This window comes from Lepidochelys kempii, chromosome 1 (genome assembly GCF_965140265.1).
Source record: "Lepidochelys kempii isolate rLepKem1 chromosome 1, rLepKem1.hap2, whole genome shotgun sequence".
Taxonomy (NCBI): Eukaryota; Metazoa; Chordata; order Testudines; family Cheloniidae; genus Lepidochelys; species Lepidochelys kempii.
Genome location: NC_133256.1, coordinates 81,052,146 through 81,078,499, shown reverse-complemented (window position 1 = coordinate 81,078,499; position 26,354 = coordinate 81,052,146). Strand labels below are relative to the sequence as shown.

Here is a 26,354-nt window from a genome sequence, read left to right as displayed (position 1 = left end):
TGTACTGGTTTGCCACTTTGACCTGAAAATGAGATTTGTAGCCAATTCCGTAGGTGGGTGTAAACCACTGTTTCCTCCCTCTCGTAGCACCAATATGGTAGTTGCTATATCCAACTTCTTCAGGGGTTCTGAGCACCTCAGGCTTCCATAGGCTTTGGTGGTAATTGTTAGCATACGCCACCTCTGGAAAAACAGTCAGCTGGTGTTCAGGGATCAGAATTCAAGAATCAAAATCTGACTCCGTCCTTTGTTGGCAACACACATATTGCTCTGTAGCAATGCCTCTTGCTGTTTCAGAGATGATATTCGCAGGCTGGGGACCATGCATTCAATGGCCTGAGGGTTGTGATATGTAGGGTTAGGAAACAAAAGTTCGGGGATGGGAAAGAGGTTTCTTGTGGTGCCAAAGAGGCCTTATAGGCACAGTCTCTGTGCCTGGTAATAGTCTGCTGTAAGAGTGAATGTAAATCAGTGCTTGTGCATAGGGGGAAGGTAAGTATCCCAGTATAAATAGATGTGGTTTTAAAGTGGCTGCAGGTTTTTCCCTCCTCATAATATCCGAACTTAATTTGTTTTCTTTCTGTAAATTGAAAGTCTGAGATGGAGCAGGAGATTCCCTCATGCCTACCTGTCAGAAGTAGGTTAGAATTGGGTAGGGTATATAGATGACCTTTCCCAGAGGGCAGGTGAAGCTTTCAAGTGTGGGTGGGTGGGTGGGAAGGTGGGTATCTACACTTTCTTCTGTAACTTTGCAAATGAAAATATGCTCTAGCTAGAAATTGTGTGAACACATTATATGCAACTCTTGCAATCACAAATGCCAATTTTATATATTGGAATCCAGGAAGTGTAATTAGGTTGACATTACAATAGTAAAGCCTATAAAACCAGGTAGCACTGAACTAAGTTAAAGTACATGTGAAGCCCAAGGAGAGGCTAAGATGAATGTAATTGAAATGGTCCAAATAAGTATTTAAAACCACCTCTAAGGATTGTTGCAATTTCTGAATTTCATATGGGCATTTTATATTTGACAAGGTGACATTGTGTAAGAAATGTATTGTAAAACTCTGCTATACTGTAGGAAAATGATTGAATGTAAATATTTCAAGATGTGGACCACTGTTCAATGTTCCCATAAATCTTTGCCATTGTTTTAGGGGATAATTCTTCATGCATATTTGAGTTGAATTGATAGATCCAGCCCCTGGAAGGGTAATCTTCTGCTTGTTATTGCTTCACTATAACTTTGAGTGGTAGATGTGTTTCATGTATTCACCTCCACCTATACAATATGATTTTTTTTCATTACTAGCCAGTAACTACAATCCTGAATGGGACTATATTTTTACTTTCAAATTAACATGGTGTGTGTTGACAGTACTGTGTCTTCTTGAAACTAGATTAGGAAATTTATTTGTCAAGATTTGAAAAAACATAGCACATCCAATTCTTTCAACATAATATTTTCTCTCTCCACATTTCTTGCAGGTTTGGTAGGTTTACGGCAGCTGCGCTGCAGTCCAAAGTAGAGCAGTGTGAACGTGAAACGAACCGTCTGAAAAAAGCACTGGAAAGAAGTGACAAGTACATAGAAGAACTGGAGGGTCAGCTTACACAGCTGAAAGGATCAAGTGGAGAAACCCAAAATGTGAGTACTGTTAGTGAGAGAGCACTTTTCACAGATAATAAAGGAAATGAAAGCAGTGAAGAAGACATTGCATCATTGAAAAGCCAAGTAGAAAGACTAGAGAGAAAGACTTTAACTACCAGCCAAAGTCCTGACCATCTTGAGCAATTGACAGGTAATGGACTCTTGGATAGCGATGGCACTTGCTCAAACTCTGCTAGTCAAGACAGTTCAAATGGGCCAGACACACACAGTCGTCCAACAAACAAAGAACTATTTTCAGGGTGTCAGGAAGTTCTCCTGGATATAGCTGCTACAAATATGGATGCCTGCTTAGAACGACAGTGGGATAAAGGTGAGGATTGTGCACCATATAAAGATGAAGAACTTTATGAGCTTCCAGCACCATGTACACCTTCTTTGTCTCTCAGTTGTCTCCAGTTGAACACCCCTGATATCAAAGAGAGTCCTGTAGTTAAACAAGAGAGTACAGGGAAGCCATCTGCCTTCCTAAGGAAACTGGAGTTTGATGGTTTTTGTGACACTTCAGATGATTGCAACAAAGGTTCTCCAGAATATAGTGCAAGCCCCTGCAACAGCCAGAAGAAGGTGACTTCTTGTTTTACTTCAGCAAAGCCAGTGTTTTGGAATAGCTGCTCAACAAACTATGCTGAGAACTTAGATTTTGAAGGTTCAGAGCAAAACGCAATCACTAGTCATTCGGGAGACCCATCAGCAAAGTCCAGCGATAGGCATGAACTTCTTTTATCTAAAAGATTACATACTATCCGCTCTTCAGAAATGAACCGCACGAGAACATCCAGTGAAGCATCCATGGATGCTGCTTACCTTGATAAAATTTCTGAGCTGGACTCCATGATGTCCGAATCTGACAATAGTAAGAGTCCCTACTACAACTTTAAGTCCTCTGAGCTTGAGAATCCTTCAAAGTCAACACAGTGTTCTGAACTCCTGAGTGAATCAGATAAGAAGCTGGAAGAAAGGAACAAACAAAACAGTGTAAAATGCCCTGAGTCAAGTGACCAATTGGTAGATTGGAAACCTGCTACATTTTCAATCCTCTCTCCAGCTGGACTAGATATGAGTGAACACTTCCCATTGTTTTCAGGCCGAAATTCGGAAACTAGGGAAAACAAATCTCAGAACTGTTTATTTCAAAGAGAGTTTTCCCAAAGTTTTCTTTTCAGTAACTCGCAAAGGCTATTTGAAGAACAAAAGTTTGGTTCCTCTATTTTTAAGATGTCATCTGAGATTCATAATCTTCACAACCAACTTCAGTCTCCTTGGGCTTCTTCCTTTATTCCTGAAAAGAAACCTAAGAGTGTCAATCAGTCAACCAAAAGAAAAATTCAGAGCAGCCTTTCTAGTGCCAGTCCCTCAAAAACTACTAAAAACTAACTCTCTTGTTAAATTGAAGTTAGTAGTCTTAGTGCCAACATAAGAACATTTAAAAATGCCCAAATGAACTTGATTTCTGGTGAGTTCCATGTGACCTGATTCAGTCCCTTTTGACCAAGTGAAAGCTGAATGTTCTGTCAGCACCCCAAATTGTTTCACTTAAAGAACCATTCAGAGCTTTCTTCTTTGATAGAAGATTTTGTTTTGTAAATCCTTATTTTTTTTTTTTAATGGTCAGGTTATGTGAAGTTCTCTTTGAGCAGCAGTTATGTCCTCCTTGAATATGACCAATTTTAAATGTTCTTGTTTAAACCAATCCTTTATGTGGGAAAGAACTTGCTTTTAAAAGTTTAATTTCCTATGCTACATGGTAATGGTAATTCTTGTAATGCTGCTACTGGTATTAATTGTTCACTTGCCATAAAACACTGTAAAATCTTGTTGTAAAACTTTGCTTCCAGAGGAAACTGCTACTGCTGCTTAGACCTATTTGCATGGCACTGTTCTATACTGAAACTGTAATTAAAGTGTGTATATAACGCAGCAGCCTCTCTCATTTCAGTGTTTCAGCATTTCAGTTAGAAAACCTCTCTTCCTTAAGACTGAAAACAAGGCGCTTTTTTTTTTGACGTTAAGCACAATTTTTAATTTAGTTTCCACAAAGCATTGTTATTCAGAACATGTTCAGTACGCCTGTGTAGACCATAAAAATGGGTTTGTATGCTAATGACTTGTTTACCTAATGTGCACTGAACATTTTACATTAATACTGTACTGTTTTACATTAATACTGCATGCTTTTCTATGTGAATTGAATAAAAGATGTCATAAGCACCATAATCTTTGATGTTGCCTCAGATATTGGACTAGCACAGGAAGAATTGGGAAAGTTTTTTTTCCTTTTTTTTTTTTGTAATTTTGAAAACTGTGTAAAACTTTTATAAGACTTAAGTTACAATTTTTGAATAAATTCACATTATCTTCCCCCTCCCTGTTGGATGCATTGCCATTCTGGTGTCAGAGTCAATGCAGTTGATGGAAATGGGTTTCAGCCTTTCTGGAGGTGACTTTTCCACTAAGTACTGAATAGGTCAACATAATCTGATGATCTGTTACAGACAGGAGACCCAATTAAGCAGCAAAGCAAGATTGGTCTCTGTGCATTACAATGTACTTTATTGTGTTTAAAATTAAATATGCTTTTTATCTTAGACGTGGAATTGTCATTCTAAACGGACCCCATGATGGCATTTCTTACAAATGGGCAGATCATGTCTATCGATGGATCAAGGACAAGAAATCCATAAACTGTCTTTAGCCCACCTGATTAGAGGGATATGCAGCTGGAAACTCTTTGGACTAACACTTTAATAAAAAGATTGTGGTTCTGTCAACAGTTGGACCTAGAATATATTTTGCATTTTCTGTGTACATGTTCAGCAACAAGTGTGGCTTTACTTTTGTACAAATATCTGTTCCAAAATGTTCACCAATGCCACAAACACAGTATCCCAGCCACAGCTACAAGCCCCAGTACTAGACACCAACCTATTCCGTAGCACCTCTTACTGTAGCTGATGCTGGGTCAATCCCCCAAGAACAGGTATGTTTGTCAATGTACAATTTTAATTTATACTGTTCAAAAATTAAGGGGCCATCCTGTTCTGGACACTAATTCTGAGTGTCCCTAGTTAATTATGTAAATCAGAGGATTACTTTGTGTTAGCACTTTTTCAGAGACCATATTTACCTTCTGTTTAAAATACCATTGCACTGATAGTAAATCGTGCAAGCACACATGCAATTGCCAAATGCTGGAGTTAATTTTTATTTTGATTCTTTGTAGTTGTGTGGCCAAGCTCTTGGGCCTTTGAAATGTAAATTGTGCATATTTTATACTTCATAATCATTCAGTTTATTTTACACCATGTCATTTTAACTTTCGTTGAGAGGGTTAAGTAACACCACGAATTGTTGCTGGTGTCTTATCTAAATCAAGTCGGAATATATGAAAATATATATTGTGTAGGTAATCCTGGTGATTTTATCTTTAAGCAGCATTTTTGATAGACATTGTTTAATTTTAGTCATGCAAATGGAAAAAACATTAAGAACTAAAAAGAAGTGGTAAACGGGCAAAGGTTTAAACTTGTATCCCTGTCTGTCTCATCCACCTCAGCCCCTTATACTCTGCAAACTGAAGTACCTGCTTAACTTTTATGCACTTAGTAGTCATAGGGTATGTCTGCACTGCAATTAAACTCCTGCTGCTGGCCCCTGTTTAACTGTGGTGTAGACATTTGGGCTCAGGCTGGAGCCTGGACTCAGCTTGTCTCTCTCACCAACAGAGTTTGGTCCAACAAAAGATATTACTTCACCCACCTTGTCTCTGTAAAACACCTAACACACTAAAGGGTACTATATCAATAAATAGTAATGTGTAAGGTTTCAGAGTAGTAGCAGTGTTAGTCTGTATCCACAAAACGAACAGGAGTACTTGTGGCACCTTAGAGACTAACACATTTAGAGACTACAGCCCACTTCATCGGATGCTCCAGCAACCACACAACAAAAACACTAACCCAGGAACCTACCTTTGCAACAAAGCCCGATGCCAGCTCTGTCCACATATTTATTCAAGTGACATCACCACAGGACCTAATCACATTAGCCACGCCATCAGGGGCTCGTTCACCTGCATATCTACCAATGTGATATATGCCATCATGTGTCAGCAATGCCCCTCTGCCATGTACATTGTCCAAACCGGACAGTCTCTACACAAAAGAATAAATGGACACAAATCGGACATCAGGAATCATAATGTTCAACAACTGGTAGGAGAACACTTCAACCTGTTGGCCACTCAGTAAAACATTTAAGGATGGCAATTTTGCAACAGAAAAGTTTCAAAAACAGACTCCAAGGAGAAACTGCTGAGTTTGAATTAATATGCAAACTAGATTCCATTAACTTGGGTTTGAATAGAGACTGGGAGTGGCTGGGTCATTACATATACTGAATCTATTTCCTTAAGTATCCTCACACCTTCTTGTCAACTGTCTAAACGGGCCATCTTGATTATCACTACAAAAGTTTTTTTTTCTCCTGCTGTTAATAGCTCATCTTAACTAATTAGCCGCTCATGGTTTGTATGGTAACTTCCAATTTATCTCTCTGTGTGTGTGTGTATGTATGTGTATATATATATATATATATATATATATTATAATCCTCTTACTATATGTTCCATTCTATGCATCCCATGAAGTGAGCTGTAGCCCACGAAAGCTTATGCTCCAATAAATTTGTTAGTCTCTAAGGTGCCACAAGTACTCCTGTTCTTTTTGAGTAATATGTAAGCCACTCCTTTTGATTTAAAGTTTACAGAAAGGATTGGTGAAATGTACAGCCTATACAGTGAATCAACTTTTCCAATAGTAAAAAACCCCATAAAATGTGTTTATAGGTTTTGTATTCTTCAGGCTTTTTATTGGTGCTCTCTTCTAATCTTTGGCTGTATTTAATGTTTCACAAATAAATGTATTTAAATACAAGTTAATCTTTGTTAAACTGTTCTTACATATAGTTATGTAGAACTTGTAGGCTCTATCTCTTTCACAAAATATAATACAAATTAAACTGTTGCAGGCTTTGATCTAATAACAAGAAAATAGGCAGCCTGAAGCTTACTAGGAAAATATTGTCTTTCTCAAGTTCTACAAAGTTTTTTCCAAAGTCAGGCTAGGTCCTGCTGAAACAAGCTCCATTAAAATCTTTAATTCTACTGTGTATAATAGCAGTCAGTAAATAGGCAGTTACAAGTAAATTTACTATGTGGTTTGGCTTATTGCACAAGACATGTAACTTTCAAATTTTCAATGGCAGTGATGGAGATATCCCTGTTCCCTTTTCCTCTTCTGGTGTATAGACCATACATGGCAATATGGTCTTCAGAGAAGAGAAGGCCAGAGAGCATCATTAGCACCAATCCTTTCCCTAGTCAATATAAGAAGAAACCTATTTCCTCCCTCTTCTTTTCAAAAGTGAATGTCCCCTGTACCTAAGGGAACCTGCTTTTACTGCTACTTATCACTAAATCAAAGCTGCACATTGACTCCTGTAGTCAACTGCTTACACTATGTCCTGCTACTGGGGGAAGCGCTCTCCAAGGTTTTTTTAAAAAAATTTTTGTTTTGTTTAATTTTGCAAGTGTTTCGCTTATAAAATAAGATTCTTTAAAATAATTTGTACCAGTCAGAGTAGTAGATTAAAAGATGGTGTTGGCTGGGGATGAGAGTTGCCCAACTGGCTTCTTAACATTAGGGTCAAAAGTGCAGCCTTCAAATATCTGCTATATGCCCAGAAGCACTTTAGAACACCTGCACAGATAGTCTTGGTGAAGGGCAGGGTGTGTTAGAAACTTGGTGACCTAAACTCCTCGTGTAGGGCTGTAACTTCAGTGTAAAAAAAAACCAAAACCAAAGAACTTCACGGGCAAGGTCCCAATTGTTCTCTTGGCCTACATACTGTTATAGGCCTGCGCAAAAGAGTGAGTACACTAATATACAGTACAAGTGATGTAATTCAAACAGTTTAATAAATTATAGATTTCCCTCCACTGTTGGGGTGGTTGTATCAAGCCCTTCACTTGAATACATTTTTACAGACGGCTCTTCAGATAAAGAGTTTTAGTGATGGAAGGGAGGGGAGAAAGATAGCTGGGCAAGACCTGTGTGTGAGATAGGGTTGGGTATGGTGGAAAAGGGAGTGGGGTGGGGAGAGAGGTGCTGGGAGAGAGCAACCCCAGAGAAGCAAATGAAGTTTATTAGAATTATTTTCAGGATTCTGGTACCTCCTACTTTAGCAGGTTGCTTTCAGGTGGCTGTGTGCCTGCTGCCTAGCAAATACCAGAATGCTTAAGGAGAGCAGCAAATTATAGGACAATCAAATGTCAATTGTAATAACTTCCTATTAGCTTAAACTGAGGGCAGTGTTTCCCCTTTTTTGTTTGTTTGTTTGTTTGTTTGTTTAACACCTGGGCTAGAATGAAGAGAGAGGAGTAGGGTTCACTTTTATTTCTAGTCAGTTTTATTTTTACACACATTTTAGTGCCTTAATCTGGGTTACAGCCCCTCAAGAAATTTGTTGGGGTATTTTAATTCCCTTAGAACTGCAAAGCCAAAAGCTTTGGTAATATTTTCCAATGAGCTTAAATTGTGTAAAAACACAATTTTAAATAAGCCCTTTTAAATGTGCCCCCTAAAATTACAGGGGTGTTTCTTTTGAAAGAACTAACAGGGATCAAGGATGAATGCCGGTAGGGCCATAGCTCTCTGTCTTTTAAATATAATTTCCCCTTTCCTTGAGTACTGTTCCTGGTATTTAGTTTCTCCCTTCAAAACAGGACATCAAAGCTGGTCTAGCTGTAGCCTTGGACTAGTCTGGAGTAGATTCTTTCATCAGCACTCAGGCAAATAGGAAGGAGTTCCTTTATTCTCCGTCCCCATCCCCAAACCAATAATGTCACTAAAGCCAGCCCAGCTGTCTACACCTTATAGTCCCGCCATGTCTAGGTTTGGGCTGAAAGTTACACTCTTCACCCCTTGTATTTGCAGTAAACTTCCCTCTGTAGGATGCTTTCACTGACTCAATGAGACCTCGGTTCTTTCGCCTCTGGTCCCCATCCCTCCCCAGCCTCATGAGCAGCACAGAAACCGTTTTTTTTTTTAACTGCTAACAAAACCTGGTGATTAAGACACGAAACTAACAAAGAGTTTTTCTTCCACCTTAACCTTGCACACAAACCTTTAACAAATTAATTAATCCTAATGAATTAACACTTCATTTATTTAAACGCGCTCCAGTTCATGAATTAAATTTTCATGCAGTGATTAAAGGCTGTTAAAATATGCATGATTTCGTTAAAATTTTATAATAAATCAGGGCAATGTGTTACATGACAAGGCAACTATTTCCCAGCCCTTCGGAACGTGCTTTGATTTGTGCAGAGACTGGGAGGCGAGCGCATCGCTCTGTATTTTGGCAATTGAACAGATCTCAGAGCGCCTTTAGATTTAACTTCCGATCGACCTTCTCCTCCGCTACAAGCCCCTCTCTGGGTCGTTTCTTATGTAAGGGTAGCTAGGGACAGACACAGTAGGTATGCTGTCAGGGAGCGCAATCAAAGGGAGATGGAGCAGACAGTGTTCCATTGTCTGTATGTATTATATATGTGTATGTAATATATATATTAAAAAATTAGCAATACATTTACCGACGGTGCTTAAATGATGCTGAAGTGTAATGTGATCTGGAGACTTCTGCTGCAGGCCCTTCCCGGTGTGCTTTTGAATTAGCGTATATCACTTAAGAATAGGAACCAGAAACTTTGCCAGAGTCAGCTAGAACGGCAGTATTTGCTACTGGACCCCGAGCTAGCTGCTCCAGCCCCGTTGTTCTCCCGAAAGGGGACGTTCTGAATTACCTCGGGACCTAACTCATAATCAAGAGTTTCCATTTTTAATATGACAACATTCTACACTTTGGCTGCAAAAGCAATTACGGCAGCTTGTACATCAGTAATTAGCAGGTCTTTGCTGATGTAAGAAAAATCCTCATTAGGACATGGAAATACTTTTTGTGCATCCACCCATAGGGCTTTTTTTAAAAGAAAGGTAGGTTAGTTTAATCGTCTAAAGGGAGAATAGCTTTTCTACTAAATGGGATATTGACTTTCAGTAAACTTTACCAAAAAACAGGTGCCCTGGGCTTTCTTTTAGTGCTACCACCAACACGCAGGGAAATTTTAGGGGGGACCAAATAAAAAGTCAGTCTAATTCTTGAAGTAAAACTACACCAGAGATTAATACAGGCTGCTCTATAAACCCCTAAATGACTTTTTTAAAAAGTCAGAATATACAGCAAAGTATGATGCGACGTTACAGTTTAATATCCCAAGCTTTAGTATATTCATCTTTTGGGAATCCTAAAAAGGGAAATCAAACACAATGGGTTACAGTAATTAATTTATCAATCGTTTTACTGTGGGAATAAGGGGTTTACTTTATTAGCTCTCGGGATAGGCAGTGGAGTCAATTAATGAAATCTGCCTATTTCTTACTTTTGAAACAGGAGAAAACTACCGGAGACAAGTCAATGCATTCTATAGCTATAGATAGATATATGTGCGTCCCTTTAGCGAGTATGTTTGTCCATAAAAGTGGAGCTACAACATGGTCATATCGCCAGTGAACTCATGCTCGGAGCTTGCAAGTTTATTACCATCAGTATTCATGAGACTGGAAGTACCCACTAGGAATAGGAATAACAGCGAATATTACAATAAAATAAAATATATTGCCAGGCCCCTGAGATGTCCATACCTCTGCGACCCGAGAGAGACTGACTGACTGACTGACTTTGTGTGTGGTTAGGTATGTGTATTTGCAGGTGTAGCCTGGGGCTGTATTGGTGACTGTCAGAGAAACTGGAAAACGAAGAAGAGAAAGAGGTGCACTGAGGACTGAACAACAACTCAGCCTAGACGTATTTGCTCACAAAGCCAGCAGAGAGAGGAGTGAAATCTGAAGTGCAAAACACCACAGTCGGCTGGATCCTGCGCCCACTGAAAAAAATGGTAGTTTTTGCCATTTATCTCAGTGGAAGCAGGATCGGGCTCATTACAGGCTTTCTCTTTTAAAAAGTATCTGAAGGACCGAAAGAGGATTGTGCTTTAAAACCATCCCTTTGAAACGTTTTCTCTTCCTCCCCGCCCTCCACCCCCCGCCCCGCTCTTCACAAACGTGTCCAAAGTACTGCGAACGAGGTTTGGTTTATCTTTTGAGTCAGCCATTTGTTTTTTGATTATACCCGAGGAGCCCCGGAGACTCAAATAATTGCTGAGACTAAAACAAGTGTGAAAGTCCTCGCCTCTCTCTACCTTCCACTCCCGTTCTTGGCCTCTGTTAGAGAAAGATCAGAGAAGAAAGAGTTGATTGAGTCTTAAACTTTGAAACTATGTTCAATGCCTGAAGACTCCAACAGAATAAAAAGAAGGGCAGGACAAAAAACTGGCCACAGAACATTATCCAAACCCGAGTTACCGAATGTACATTAGCAGGCAGGGCCGGGGTATCAGTCCTAAATTCAATGGTCTTTTACAGATTCGGGAACCGACAAACTTGAGTGAATGGGGCATGAGGCAGCATGGGGCCCCGTATCAATGGGGAACTGTCCAGCACAAAAAAGCTCCTGAAAAACATGATGTCGAGTACCTGCGAGATATTTGCTCTTAACACACTCCCCACCTACTGCATGGGATTTTTGCACAATAAATATGCCCAAGACTATTTGTAACAAAAGAGTGCACTATAACTAGCCTGCAATGCATGTGGATACATCTACAGCCAGGTAGAAGTTGTACTTCCATTGGTGTTTGCCAATCTGAGTAAACCAACAGGCGTTATACTGACATACTGCCCAGACATACTGTCCATTTCCCCTGCTCCTGCGCTAGGTTGTTACCGCTCCAGGAAGACCTGTTACAGGGAGAACACAAACCATTGGCTTCCAACAGATGTTACAGGTGGCGATGGCAGCGGTGGCGGAGGAATAGCTCAGTGGTTTGAGCATTGGCCTGCTAAACCCAGGGTTGTGAGTTCAATCCTTGAGGGGGCCATTTAGGGATCTGGGGCAAAAATTGGGGATTGGCCCTGGTTTGAGCAGGGTATAGGACTAGATGACCTCCTGAGGTCCCTTCCAACACTGATATTCTATGAGTCTATGAAAACCAATCCTAACATTAAAACCCTTAATAATATTCCTCTGGGGCTAAAAAGAGTGAGATGATGAAGTTGCAGGAATACAAAGTCAAGGCTGAGCTTTCCGAAGTAAAGGGAAATAAATGAACCAAAAGGAACTTGAATTGCTGGTCTACCTGGTAAACTTTAAAGCAAAGGCTGCCCTAAATCAACGTCTTCTATATACTTTTTCACCCAGGGCAGATATACCCAAGGCTACATTCTCTACTTATAACTGTGAATAAACGTATTGGTTTGTGGCAACCCAAGTTGGCCTGCTACAATGCAGGCGCCATCTAGAAGTGGTGCAATCGCTACCACGTGTCAGTCTTTCCCAACCAGCTAAAACCGAAGGGTGATATTATTGACACTACGGGCCTTCTGACTAAAGGTCGAAAGCTCACGGAAGGCTGCTGTAGAGGTAAGAAGTTAAGGGTTTACAAAGAGGAGCCCGGAATCCGCGGTGTGATGAGCAGCCTCAGAATTTGTAGCCGGAGAGAGGAGAGTCCGTGGCTCTGGCTCATGTACAGATTTCATCATTTCTAGTGGACTCTCGCCTAGTGTGCCAATTCCTAACCGCCACCACCACCTTCCTCTAGGCACAGGTTCTCTCCTTTCTCCTGCACGCCCTTAAAAAAAGCCACTGTAACTGATGAGTATAAGAAATAGAACCACTAAACACGTGTGGGCCAAGCATATCTACCTGTTTGTCACTATATCCATTTGTGTATGCGGTCGGATCTGGAGAACATACTACATGATATCTTGGCTTGCGAGAAGGGGAAAAAGTAAGCCCATGGAATAATCCATAGACAAAACATGCCATTTTCTCCTTCTTTTATCATCACTTTAACAATCTTCATTAACACTGAGCCTTCCATCTACCAATGTACACTGGTGAGTTTACTTGGCCAGCGTTCTGGCTAACCAGATACATTTGTCCAGCTCTGAGTGTCTCCATCTTCAGCGTCAGGTCAGAAGCCCATTGTCTTTGTATGGCTGATTGGTTTACCGTTATATCTATTCTATTGGCAAAGGAATGTGGGTTGTTTTGCATCAGGCTCCAGCACGCATTTTCACCTCAAAACAATGTATCAAATGCACCATTTCCCCGGGTGCTGATCCTCAATTTATAAAACATAGCAGCTCAAAAAGCTACGGTAATTCATGAATCGTTAATAAAAGCATGTTAGTTATCATTTTGTTCCTCTTAAACAATGATTTCGATACAGGTTTCCCCCCTTAAAACCAGAATGTGTCAGTTTCTAGTTCATCCCCCTCCTAGATAAAGTTGCATTCAGCAATCCCTGGGGAGACAATAATGGATGGAGACCGGCTCCCTCTCGCATCCTTTTCTTTCTTTCTTTCTTTCTTTCTTTCTTTCTTTCTTTCTTTCTTTCTTTCTTTCTTTCTTTCTTTCTTTCTTTCTTTCTTTCTTTCTTTCTTTCTTCCTTCCTTCCTTCCTTCCTTCCTTCCTTCCTGGCTGGATGAGAAACTGGAGAAAGCCATATGATGACAAATGTGGACTTTACTTGGGATTTTAATAAGTACTTTGTATATGTGTGTGTTTGAGGGGGGTATATGTATATATGCATAGTATATGAATATGTATATATGTACATAGACGAATCTCAATGAATGAGAGATACAGCTATTCCGACACTCTTTAAGGGTGGCACATGGCAGATCGGTTATCAGATCACTGCCTCAAACAAACACCCGGCTGCTTTTTCCTGGTGCCTGTCTTTAGCACTCCTGGAGCAGACGTGATAACATCTGGGCTATCACCCAGGGTTATCATTAGAGTGCCCCAGTGGACTGGCTTCACCTGTGTTGTTCCCTTCGGATTCAAATTAATCCCAGTTGTTGATCATAAACGTGAGAGACACATTTACAGGTTGATTAATTAAGGGGTTTGGCTGCCACCGGTTTTAACTACATGCAGTTAATTTGAGAATTCCACTCTAAAAAAGATCGGGCCATAACCCAAAATATTAGTCATCAATATATTTGTGAATCTTTACTCTATTCTTTCTTCCTAACCGTTTCATCTAAATGCAACACTAAAACTGGGAAGAAACACAGACAAAAATAATTGCAACAATGTTATTTTCCAGCCTCTTCCTCCTTTTCCTTTCTGCAGTAATGTCTATAAAGGCGATTCAGACTAGCTTCCCTGTGTTCTCTCTTCATAAAAGAAACCAAACTACCCGTAGTTTTAAAAATAAAAAGGCTTTGTGATTATTTGATGCTTCAAGTCATGCCGGAGTGAGACGTGGGTTTTCACACGACTAAGAAGAGAGATTTTACAGGCTGCAAAAAAGGAAACGCACAATTTCATTTCAACAGTGTTTCCCATGTAGAAAGCACCTGCTCCTTGTGGGCTAAGTGGCTGTCACTAGCGGTGCCTGACACAATAATATTTGCAACAAAACTAGATGGGGAGGGGGGAATGAAATTATATGGAAATCAATAGACCCTGACTGCTTCAAACCAATGTCTGTCACAATGATTATTCTCAAGGAGCCTATTTAGAATTCTTAAAAGTAACAGGCTTAGGCTGGAAAACTGTCCCTTTCTGTGTTGAGAATCCTCAGCACAGGGACACACACGTCTCTCTGAAGGACTACACAGGAGCACAGGGAATTAACACCTCTTTCGCTACAATCCAGTTATTATTTTAAATAATGATAACTATATGTAACTAGACACCATGTATAAGCCAAGTAGGAAATCAGATATGGGCATTACAAGTACCAGCACCTAAGCATGCACAAACCCAGAGAGAGCTGTATAGCCATGCACACTGCATTGTACTGCGTGTGAGATCTGGGCGTGTATACATGTACGTGCATTAGACGCAGGTGCACGTGCAGGCCCAGAGTACGCAGATGCGCGCGTTGGTGGCCCTGTGTCCGATTAGAAAGGCGAGCAATGCGCGTGTGTTGCAGCTACAGGTGTAGCACCTGCACTGCCCTTCCATCCTGGTGGTCATTATAAGAGCAGCTCTCAAACTCCGGCACCGCCTCGCCGTGCAGGCGCGCAAGGAGATGCAACAAGGCGCAGGGAGGGAGAGAGCGGGAGGGCGGGAGGAGGGGGGGGGGAGGAGGAGGAGGCAGGGGGAGACAGCTGATGTCTCTCAAAGCCGGAGCGCCCAGCTCTCGCGAGAGGGTCCGTAGCCACGAGATGTGGGGCTCAGGTGTAAGCGGAGCGCATCTCAGCCCAGCGCTAGGATAGAGCAGACAGATAAGTGAGACCGAGAGGGCTGGAGGGAGTCTCACTGCGCGGTCCTAGGGAGCTCCAAGAAACAGCGGTACCAGCAGTGGGAGCTGCCGCTGCACCCTCATCCCCCGCAGGAGGAGAGCGCCCGGAGAGCACTTTTCCCCTTACTTCAGGAGTGTTTGTGGATTTACATGCCAAGCCTTCAAGATGATGTCCATGAACAGCAAACAGCCGCATTTTGCCATGCATCCCACCCTCCCCGAACACAAGTACCCCTCGCTGCACTCCAGCTCGGAAGCAATAAGAAGAGCCTGTCTACCAACTCCGCCGGTAAGGGGCAAGCCGCTGCATCTCTCTCTCTCTCTCTCTCTGTCTCTTTCTCTCTCTCTCTCTCTCTCTCCCCCTGTACACTGCATGTATGTGCACTAATAAAAAAACCGCTGCGAGGCACATTTTGACAAGCGGCGCTTAATGTTTTTTTCATGTCCTCCTCTGCAATCATCTGAGCGCCTGTGATCTTTTTTGAAAGCGGTGTTCACACGAGTCTCCGACTTCCTCCACTTTCGGTATTAATTTTTATGACTCGGCCTCTGAAAGGAATGTTCTGTATGCGCGCTGGTGTTTGACACAATTCCCCAGCTGAGAGTTACATATCCATTTCTTCTTCTCCCTTCTTTTCTTTTTCTTTGCCCCCTCCCCCCGCTTTCTGGTTCCCTCCTCTCTCTGCTCCCTTCTTTGCTGCTCTCCTCCACTCCTTGCCCGGCTTCCTCCTCTCTTTTTTCCCACCTTCCTCCTCTCTTTATTTTCTCTTCTACTCCCACTCCCGGGTCTGCTCCCTTTTATTCGCCCCTCTCTCGGCTCCCCCATTTCCTCACTCCCCCTCTCCTTGGGCTCCCCTGTGGGCTCCCCTCTCTTCTCCCTCCCTCCCTGGCTTGCTCCCCCCTTTCCGTTCCCTCCTGCCCGGTCTTCCCCCACTATATCCCCCCATCTGCCCCTGCTTTCCCCACCCTCCACTTTCCTCTCTTCTCTCTGCCCCACTTCGCCTCCCCTCTCTCCTCGGCGTTTACCCCCTCCCGCGTCTCTCTCCCACCCCACTCCCCTCCTCTCTGCCCCCCTTTCTGCCCCCCTATGCCCCCCCTTTTCTGTCGATTGCAGTTGCAGAGCAATATCTTCGCCAGCCTGGATGAGACCCTGCTGGCCCGGGCCGAGGCTCTGGCGGCCGTCGACATCGCCGTGTCCCAGGGCAAGAGCCACCCCTTCAAGCCGGACGCCACCTACCACACCATGAACAGCGTGCCGTGCACTTCCACCTCCACCGTGCCGCTGGCGCACCACCACCACCACCACCACCACCACCACCAGGCGCTGGAGCCCGGGGACCTGCTGGACCACATCACCTCCCCGTCGCTGGCGCTCATGGCCGGCGGCGGGGGGCACGAAGGGGCCGGCGGGGGCGGAGGCGGTGGCGGCGGCGGCGGAGGTGGAGGGGGAGGCGGCGGCGGCGGCGGGGGGGGGTTGATCTCCACCTCGGCCCACCCCCACTCGCACATGCACGGCCTGGGCCACCTGTCGCACCCGGCCGCCATGAACATGCCCTCGGGCCTGCCCCACCCGGGGCTGGTGGCCGCTCACCACGGCGCGGCGGGGCAGGTGGCCTCGGCGGTGGTGGGGGCGGCCGGCCTGGCCTCCATCTGCGACTCGGACACGGACCCCCGCGAGCTGGAGGCCTTCGCCGAGCGCTTCAAGCAGCGGCGGATCAAGCTGGGCGTGACCCAGGCCGACGTGGGCTCGGCCCTGGCCAACCTGAAGATCCCCGGCGTGGGCTCGCTGAGCCAGAGCACCATCTGCCGCTTCGAGTCGCTCACCCTGTCCCACAACAACATGATCGCGCTCAAGCCCATCCTGCAGGCCTGGCTGGAGGAGGCCGAGGGCGCCCAGCGCGAGAAAATGAACAAGCCCGAGCTCTTCAACGGGGGCGAGAAGAAGCGCAAGCGGACTTCCATCGCCGCCCCGGAGAAGCGCTCCCTGGAGGCGTACTTCGCCGTGCAGCCCCGGCCCTCCTCCGAGAAGATCGCCGCCATCGCCGAGAAATTGGACCTGAAAAAGAACGTGGTGCGGGTTTGGTTTTGCAACCAGAGACAGAAGCAAAAAAGGATGAAATTTTCCGCCACCTACTAAGCAAACCAACAAAACCAACGCGCCAAGTTTCCATCCCCTGGAGTGTGGGCCAAGGGAGGGGACCGAGGGGGGGACTGTTGGGGGGCTGGGAGTGAAGGGAGGGAGATTGCGGGGCGGGGGGGGGGGTGCGAGTGGGAGGGGAGATTGTGGAAAGGACGAGCGGGCTGGAGGAACCAGTGGACTTCTTGTTTGACCAGAGACACTCTCAAAATCTCCTGGGGACCAAGGAACAATGTTGGGGAGAGAAAACAACAACAACAAAAACAACAAACTTCTAAAGGAAAAGAAACGAGAACAACAAGAAGAAGAGCAAAAGTAAATGCTCTAGAAATCCATGGGGGGCACTTCTGCAGGCTGATCGCCCCCTTTACAGGAAGAGAGCGCGAGAACAACCCAAGCGTAAACACACAGAGACACACACAAAACTTACAAATAAATAGATTTAAAAAAAACAAACAAACCCTAAGTCACCAATTTTAAAAGGAAAAAAACCAAACCACAACCCAGAAGGTGAAACTATTGGTGATGATGCTCGTTGTTTTTGTTTGGGTCTCTTTTTGTTCTTTTGTTTTTAACTATGTTTTTTATGAGGCTTCGTGATGGTTCTTCTCTGTGTGACTGCGGGTTTGGAGAGGGGTGTTTTTGCAGTTCCCAAGTCGGTTCGGTGCCTGGGGGGATGTGGTAGGGGGAAAGAGAAAGAGATTCTGGCCCTTGTTTCACAAACATTAGCTAGCTAAGAGTGAATGCTCAATCACTGGCTTTATACTCCGGGAAATTTCCCCCTTCTTCTGCCCTCCCTCTGCTAGGGAAGCCAACCATTTTTATAACGAGCTATATAAAAAGTTACTTGCTCCTTTGTTCCTTTTCCTCCCTGTATGTGCTTTGTGTTTATGTCTAGAGAGAGATCCATATCTCTATAGAGATACATCTAGCTAGAGATACAATGCAGACGTTAGCTGTTATACTGCACTGGCTGCCCTGTTAACGTTAGAAGAAAACATGCGCTGAGTCATTAAGTCTCGGGGTTAAATGTGTCCTTCCCCTCTGGCATCTCTTCCAAATCTGTTGGAGAGGTTTAGCGGATTGCGGTGGTAGAAGGTTTCCTGTTAGTAACAGGGTTTATTTTACTAAGTAGGCAAGCGAAATCACCATTATAAAGAGGCAGGATATGAAACGACATTTATTTCTGCGGGGTCTGCATGTTGAGGGGGAAAACGTTTGGGTTTAAAAATCGTTTATTGTAAATAATAAACGTTAGGTAGAGGAATTGTTTTGTATGGTTACATTTGCACTATTCACGGTCTCCCAAATTGGAAAGCAAAACAATTATTCCGTATTATTAAAGATAAAGGTGCATTATATCTCGGAGATTGGGGGGCGAGGGGGGAAAGAGAGATGGCCAGAGCTCGTTGGATAAAATACCAGCTGTGTGCAAAAGACATTCACTGGGTCTGGTGTTATTGGAAAGGCTTTAAAAACAAGGCATTTCTGAAAAGAAAACACCCTGCTGTTTAAAACAAACAAACAAAGACTGAAACCATGCATGACCTAAAAAAGGCACAGAAAGATCCCTGATAAGGTCTCGCTATTATTTATTTATTTATTTATTTATTTATTTATTTGATTATTTAATTATTTTGTGTATCATTGTTTGCAGCGCAAACATTCTATGCATTTTGAAACTGAGCACTAAAAATAGAGTAGCTTCTGGTAGAACCTTTTGTGGATGGTGTAATTTCACAGTTTACTGCCTGTTTTCACCGAAAACACAAACATTCTTGTCACCGTTCTTGTATTTAGATTTTTTTTAAAAGGAAGAAGATTGTAAATATTTTCGTTAATGCAACACACACATACACAAAAAATGGTTACAAACTGCAACCACGTGTGGATCCTGAAATGTCTCACTGAATTATCTACCTGTCCATGTATGTTTGCTGAGCTTTCTCCTTGGTTGTGTCTTTACTATATTACTTTTATTTCTTTCAGAAATATTTCTGTAACACAAAATACAACAGGGAGATAAGTCCCAGCACACTTACAAATAAAACAAACATGAAAACAGAAAAGTTTATTATTCGGTGCATCTTTTTATGTTTATTTCTGAGTCACGGCTGATAAATTCAAGGGATAGCCGTTAGACACATACTAATTCTACCAAAAAATAAAAATAGTGAGAGATGTATTTTTCTGCTAAATTCAGAAATCATTACTTTGAGATAGCTCTTATGTGAAAATCGGTGCTCTGAATAAAATTAACTATATATTAGCTGCGTGTGTTTCTTGAAGTTTATTCTATAACTGCAGAAAATATAAATCAAAGTAAAATTAAAAAGGACTTCTGAAGTATTTCTTTTCAGTTTGCTGGAAAGGATTATGCACCTACAAAATATGTGTAAAGAAAAAAAAAGCTTGGTGCTTTCAGGTTTATATGTTGTTCTGACTGGCCTAATTGCACTTAATTATGTAACAAAATATTTTATTTTTATTTTGTGTTAATAAATATGAAAATCATAAACTGATCTCTCCTGACGTTGTAAATGCAATTGTTCATTAGGAACGTATAGGATGCCACCTACTGCTTCAAGTGATCAAAGAACCTCTTTCTTTTCTGATGACCTATGTGACTAGATCAGATGCCAAATGTAAAAAGTTACTTAATAGCTGGGATTATTTCTTCTGTAGATTTATTTTAGCCAAATCTTTTTAATTTTGCCGGTAAATCTGTGAATCAAGACACTTAACGTGATGTTCAGAAAAGAATAAAACGTTCAAAAAGCTGTGATTTTAAGCAACTGTTGATGTTAAAAACAAAAGCACTAAAGGTATTTTTTAAAAAAATAGAGCTCGTCCACCGGAAATTGACTTGTTTCTGTTGTTATGAACTTGAAATGTCATCAGAATTTTTAATAAATGCATTTGTAAAAAATGTTATTTTATAGAAAAGTATTACCGGATATCATTTTTGGAGAGTCAGGAATGAACAAATAAAATAAATTACAAACTTTTTTTTAATCTTCCCCCAAACTGAAATGTTAGCGGACAACACGTTTGTATTATACAACCATGACAATGTATGTATTGAAAAGTAAAGAAGTTTCTTTTGTATTAAGTACAATCCTTATCGAGTACAAAGAAAATACTATGTTAATAAAACAGATAATGAAAAAAAAAAAACAGCTTTGCAGAGTTTCCTATTTTTTTATGGTAGGAAACTGTGCAAAACCAGAATGCTCTGCTTTCTGTTGAATAGATCTGAAAACTTCACGACAGAATCCCAAGAACAATAAGGCCTTTTTAACCAACTCACTGAAAATAGCTCGGGGTGGGGGGGTGAGAGGAAAGTGTGCAAGAACAAGTCACAAGGACTGGTTAAACTTTTGCTTCTTAAAAAGGCTGAAAAGGGAGAAAATCCATCCCAAACTAGTGTCAAGAAATATGTAATCGCCTGAGCAGGGAATTCAAGTTGGTTGCTAAAAAGTTAGAATTATTCTCCATGCTGGAAAATGTTGCGGATCTATTCTAGAATATACAACCTAATATCTTCGGAACTTCTATCCATTTCAGAACCTGTGACCCCTGCCGTGGAAGAGTGAGGAAACGTTTGTACCTTAGTCTCTTTCCTTTCATATTTTTCACATTTGCTATATCTTGTCGATTTCCTGGTCTGATTTCCCAGCCAACTCCTTAAGACCTAGACTGACTTCTGGAATTTCTGTTTAACACTTGTTCTCCAATTGCTTTCAACTTAGATGAGACCATCATAAATGAATAATAGACATCCACTGCCATGGTAGTATTGATTTTTACTCTCCTGTGATATTAAGACTAATTCGGTCCTGGTTCAACAAGTAACAGGCTCCCCAGAAGGAGCATGAAGTGTCCTACAGCACAGTTTTTATGGTCAATATCCCCACCGACCCCCACCCATTCCGTCTTCCCTCCACACAGAGACAGATTTGTCAAAAGATAATTATTTTAACTCTGACGGACTTTTGATCGCATAAAGCGGATACTGCTGCGTCTGCCCTCTCTGTTATTCCGGCTTTTCCCAAACGATTTAAAATCCCTCCAGTTATTTAGGTCTTGCTTTGCAGCCGATGTCTTTTTTAAGCTTTTATTATATTTACCTGCTGATTCAAAAAGAGGAGAAAAGCTTATTTGACTTTAAATTATCAGCAGCGGAATTCCAAATCGCATGGGAACCTATTTCCACCTGCGAGACAAACATATTATTATCAGTAATTATGTTATTTAATAGTTGATAAAATATTAGTGCTCACTGCTGTCTAGGCCCCTTCTCGGTATAAATGGGCCCTATGCCAGAAGAGCGATGGGTCTGCAGAGCAGCTTTCGATCACGTGCACTACAAAGGGATAGCTGCAAATACAATTACAGAGCCGCCTTTAATAATTCATGGACTGAGAGTTAGAAAATTAATAAAATGAATTATAACAAGAGGCTAATTAAAAACTTTAGTAATTGTTGTCAAGACAGCTTGATGGGAGGCGTTCTGCACAACCCCCCCCCCTGCTTTTGGAAAACATTTTTTCTTTGAAAACCTAGAATGTGAAACAGACTTGGTTCGTACTGAGAGCCGTTTTGATTTTTTTTTATATGGTTGTAGGTCATTTCTACTGGAATCTGATTGGAGTGAAAAATAGCAATCAGGTAGGTATCTGTAACATGGCAAATCAAAAAGTTCCACGGGGTAAAGTTAACCTAAAAGAGGAGCTCACGGATTAATATTTGATTGAGCAAACAGACAACAACAACACAACGCAAGTGTTTCTACACGAGCAGAGAGTGTGTCTACTAGAGAACTGTTGGCTTTGCACCATTCGGATAAAGAACGGATTTTGACACAAGGGCTGGATCTTTCAGTCCCTAACCAGGCAAGCCCCTGTCAGTTACGGTCTGTAATATACCTAGTCTGAGAGTTTTAAGAGTTCATCTTGTACACATCCATTCCATCCCGCCAGACTTTGGTCTGAGTAAGGGCTGCAGGATAAACCGGGCGTAGTGTGAAGCATTTGATTTATACACCTCCAAAGTCAGTGAAAGTCAGTGCTAAGATTCCACCTCAACCTTAACTTGCCCTTTGTGATTAGGCACTGCAGGGGATCTAATGTTTCTCCACTGCTAACAATACCGAGGCAAACGGGGCCAGCTTTGATCTTGGTGTAACTCAGACGAATGCGATGGAATTACACCAGGAATTTATTTGGCCCAAGCAGACCACTAATGCTGTATACCTGTCTTTAACTGACATGACTTTGCTTTTGCTAGTTTAAACAGAACTTTAACCTTGGTTTAACACGGACCTGAGTTTTAATTTCCTTTGTTTTTGTTTACGGGTGGGAAGAAACTATAGAAGGGGCAGCTTACTTGAAGCGTACAAGAGGCACTCTTAAAGCTCTCCGATCATTAACGCCGGAGTAACGGATCTGAAAGAACCCTTTCCAGTCTATTGAGGCAACGCAGACTTTTGGAGAATCTTAATCCAGGGATTACTGGCATGATGGACCTTAATGGTTCCTTGCAGTCTATTGTGTCAATGCGAATTTATTGACATTTAAACTGCAGCCCCCCGTCTGATAGTTTATTGACTGAGCACGTGAACAAGAAATTTGCATATGCAAAAATATGCTATACAAATTATGCACTATATCTCCTGTCCAAAATCCTTATGGTAAATCGTTGCTGAGCATACTAGTCCCTCTTGCAACATTATGATGAGTCTTTAAACTTTCTTTATCTAAATACCCAAAGGCATCGCTGATTATGGGTAAAGGGAATTTCTTTTAAAATAAACGTGGTCTTTTTGTTTGTTTTGTACAAAATTCCTAAAATAACAATAAAAAAACTCGATGCCACAAAATGTCTATCGTTTACTATTTTTATAAATTCAAATAGCCAAAGGGATTTAAACCGAATCTGAGAAATAAAAAGAAACGCTATATTGACACGTTGCAGGTAGACCGTAGCTCAGAGCTGATTTTTTGCAATCAGGTAATAAAACTCTCAAAATAGCTTCTTACAGTGGAAATGCTGACGACCCCCTGACTACAAAGGCTCTGGCATAGAGCAGTTTCCGGTGCTGGATACGAAGCTAGAGTTATAAACCTCCTGAAAATAAGGCTTAATAATGGAAATGCTGACAAGCTCTAAACTATAGATATGAGACATACTGCTGTAAATATCTACATATATAGATGAAGAGTGGGGTAGATGTATACACAGGTAGCTACCCTGGATGAAAGCAAGCAAGCTAAAAGGTGTAAACTAAAGCTAAAATGTGCAAGATCAGTTCTTTTTCATTTTTAAAAAGATGTTTCCCAAGGAAAGGATAGCATGTCAACATGAATACAGTTTTATGCAAGACTGCTTAAAGAAGACAAGACACCTAGATGCATAACTTAGGCCTTGATTATGGTCATTATGGAAATGGAATTACTAACAAAAGTTTGTTTGGTAACTAATTATCCCACAATCTCTGCCTCTCTTCACTTCAGCATAATGTATACAAACTTTTGTACACATGGATCAGAATAAAACAAGGTGTTGACAGCATCCAGCAGTGGAAATTCACTTACACAAGACTTTTTCTCACTGAAGTGTTGACAATAAACATTTAATGAAGGCAGAGACTTGGATGTCTCCAGACAGTGTCAGAATACTTTAAACAGACCATTAGCATGGCTTCTTCTACTTCAAACAGAGCACACTATACCATAACATTATAAAAATACAAAGTATGAAACAAATAATCTGTTTATACAGATATTTTAAGCTGTTTTCACCAGTTCTGACATCCCCTGTATTTAGTAACAGAAACTTACTCAATTCAGATTACTCGCGCTTAAAAAATGTTAAATACAGTTAATGCAATATTAATCGCCCTTTGGTGATATAAAATGCAATATTTTCAGGCAGCTATCGAGCTTTTCTAGAGGAAGAGCTGATGAAAACAGTCACAGCTGAATAGTGGAGAGAAAAAAGCTCTGTATTTATTGCTTTTGTTTGGCTTTTGGCTACAGAGACAGGAACATTCTAATGGGGTAAGGACATTTATTTTATCTGCAATCTATTGCTGCTCGAGCAGGAGTGGCAGATGGGGTTTGGTGTTATATTCACAGAGTAATTTAGAGCAAATCCTAATAACTAATAATGATTTATGTTAATTTCAATCACTTATGTGACTTTATTAAAGCCGTGCTGTAAAAGAAAAGGGAAAGCTGGAGAGGCAATCTGTATCTAACTGAAACCGAACCGCGTGCTTTAAGAAAGAATTAGGTTGCTTTAATGGGTTACACTGAAAATTGTGACATGGTGAAGGCAGTGTCTATGACTATTATTCAGATACAGTACAGGGCATTCTTCTGAGATTGTGCACCTTCAGATCTAATTTCCTAAACAAAGTGCCCCATGTAGAAAGCCCAGCTATCTAAGAGAATAAAACATTCTCGTATTTATGATGCAAAATGTATTGATTGTGTTAAAGGAATCTGTTATTTTAATGTGGTGGGTTGTTATGCCGTCCATCTAAGGGTTTACCAAGCATAAATCCTGGCGGAATTAATGGTAACATCCCCAAAGTATTGGATGCAAAACTTGTATTACGGGCTACATAAATGTAGGGAGATCTCCGATTCTTTACTTACATCCTTAAAGCCTAACCCCGGATTTATTCCTCACTGGAAATCTCCAGTTAGTTAGGATTTTGTATGCTCATAAATGAATGGCTGTTTCCAAGAATCATTTGCATTTCCCCCTACTATCTTCAGTCCAATTACAAACTGGTCATATTGGCACATACACACCTAGCATTAAGTGCATTGAAGTGAGCGATGTTTTCAAAGGAGAAGGAACCGACTAGTGCTTTTCTGCATAGGAACAGTTTGATGAACTGTACAGGAGAATGCATCCGATGAAGTGAGCTGTAGCTGTAGCTCAGGAAAGCTTATGCTCAGATAAATTTGTTAGTCTCTAAGGTGCCACAAATCCTCCTTTTCTTTTTTGCGGATACAGACTAACACAGCTGCTACTCTGAAACCTGTACAGGAGAGGAGTACTTACAATATTTTGAAAGGGAGGGTGTTCTTAGCTCCTGGCAATTTACTTTCTCAGCTACCTTTCTGCGTTTTTCCGCCTTGAGGCATACAGTCTGAAAGTAAAACAACATCAAAGCTCCTGATTAACACCATTTTCCTGCAATCAGAAGACGAAGCTAGCTGGAACGTCTAATCTGGTGTTAGCGTTTATTTTCGAACAAAACAGTCAGAACAAAGTTCAAAAGAGACAGGGCAGTTATCTACGGGGGACTAAGGGAAAAGGGAAAGTGCAAGGCGTGATTTATGTTTCTGTCAAAACGCTGAAATGGATCAAATAAACCTTCTGTTTGCTACATTCTGTACTACTGTAGTGTGGATTGTAATTTCCGTCTCCAAACAACGGTTTGGGAATATGCAGCAATTAGCTCCTCTCACACCCCATTGCAAAGCATTCGGTTTTAAGAGAGTTTCCCCAACTTTTAGGTTCTTTGCAGGAGCCTGGGTTTTTTTTTGTCTCCGAGCTGCTACTGCATTTTAAATGTGACCCTGTTCCATAAAAAGTCGTTTCTGTGTTGTCTGTAGTATCGGTTTTATTTATAGCAACGACTGTTTTTCTTGGTAAAAAAAATCCATATTTTAAGGGGTGGAACTGATTTTGATGTCTCTCAGAATGTCCACACCTGAAAGAAGTACAGCTATCTCAGTTTAATACTGCTTGTATGAAAGGGCTGCAAACTCATGTATGTATCTGCTTTTTGAACTATGGGACAGTACACATGAACTAGATACTGCCAGTATTCAAGTGTGAGTGTGTACATAAGTGTGTAAATATCTATCTATCTATCTATCTAAACACACACACAGATAATGTATATAGCTTTAAATGTATCTATGTATGTAACAACACACACACACACGAATTTAACACGGCGGATTTCAGATAAGGAACGTGGTGGATCTTTGTTGCTAAAGTTCATTAGTGTTCTGCCCTAGTGCTTCAGCACCAGGAACAGCTCCCTTAAAATTGCAGAGTGATGCATTATTGAAAGA

At 41.6% G+C, this 26,354-nt stretch overlaps 2 protein-coding genes across 3 annotated transcripts in view; both read left to right on the top strand.

Moving 5' to 3' along the window:
• The window catches only part of OBI1 (ORC ubiquitin ligase 1), a 32,626-nt gene extending 28,372 nt beyond the window's left edge, over positions 1 to 4,254 (top strand). Inside the window, exon 6 of the mRNA XM_073326799.1 lies at positions 1,492 to 4,254. Within this exon, the coding sequence (XP_073182900.1) occupies positions 1,492 to 3,049 (1,558 nt within the window). The 3' untranslated portion in view covers positions 3,050 to 4,254. The remainder of the gene's footprint in view (positions 1 to 1,491) is intronic.
• An 11,025-nt stretch (positions 4,255 to 15,279) lies between these two features.
• POU4F1 (POU class 4 homeobox 1) lies at positions 15,280 to 17,250 on the top strand. 2 transcript variants are annotated; one of them, XM_073326726.1, is made up of 3 exons: positions 15,280 to 15,402; positions 16,228 to 16,495; positions 16,565 to 17,250. In XM_073326726.1, exons 1-3 carry the CDS (start codon positions 15,280 to 15,282, stop codon positions 17,248 to 17,250), a joined length of 1,077 nt encoding a protein of 358 aa, XP_073182827.1. The 2 variants fall into 2 exon arrangements, with proteins under 2 accessions (XP_073182827.1, XP_073182741.1); XM_073326640.1 differs by having other exon boundaries at positions 16,228 to 17,250.
• Positions 17,251 to 26,354: the final 9,104 nt, after the last annotated feature.

Excerpts from the sequence above, each read along its gene's own strand:
- POU4F1 (XM_073326640.1), top strand. The coding sequence starts at position 15,280 with ATGATGTCCATGAACAGCAAACAGCCGCATTTTGCCATGCATCCCACC. Across the intron at positions 15,403-16,227 it reads CCTGTCTACCAACTCCGCCG|TTGCAGAGCAATATCTTCGC; the intron begins GTAAGGGGCAAG and ends TGTCGATTGCAG.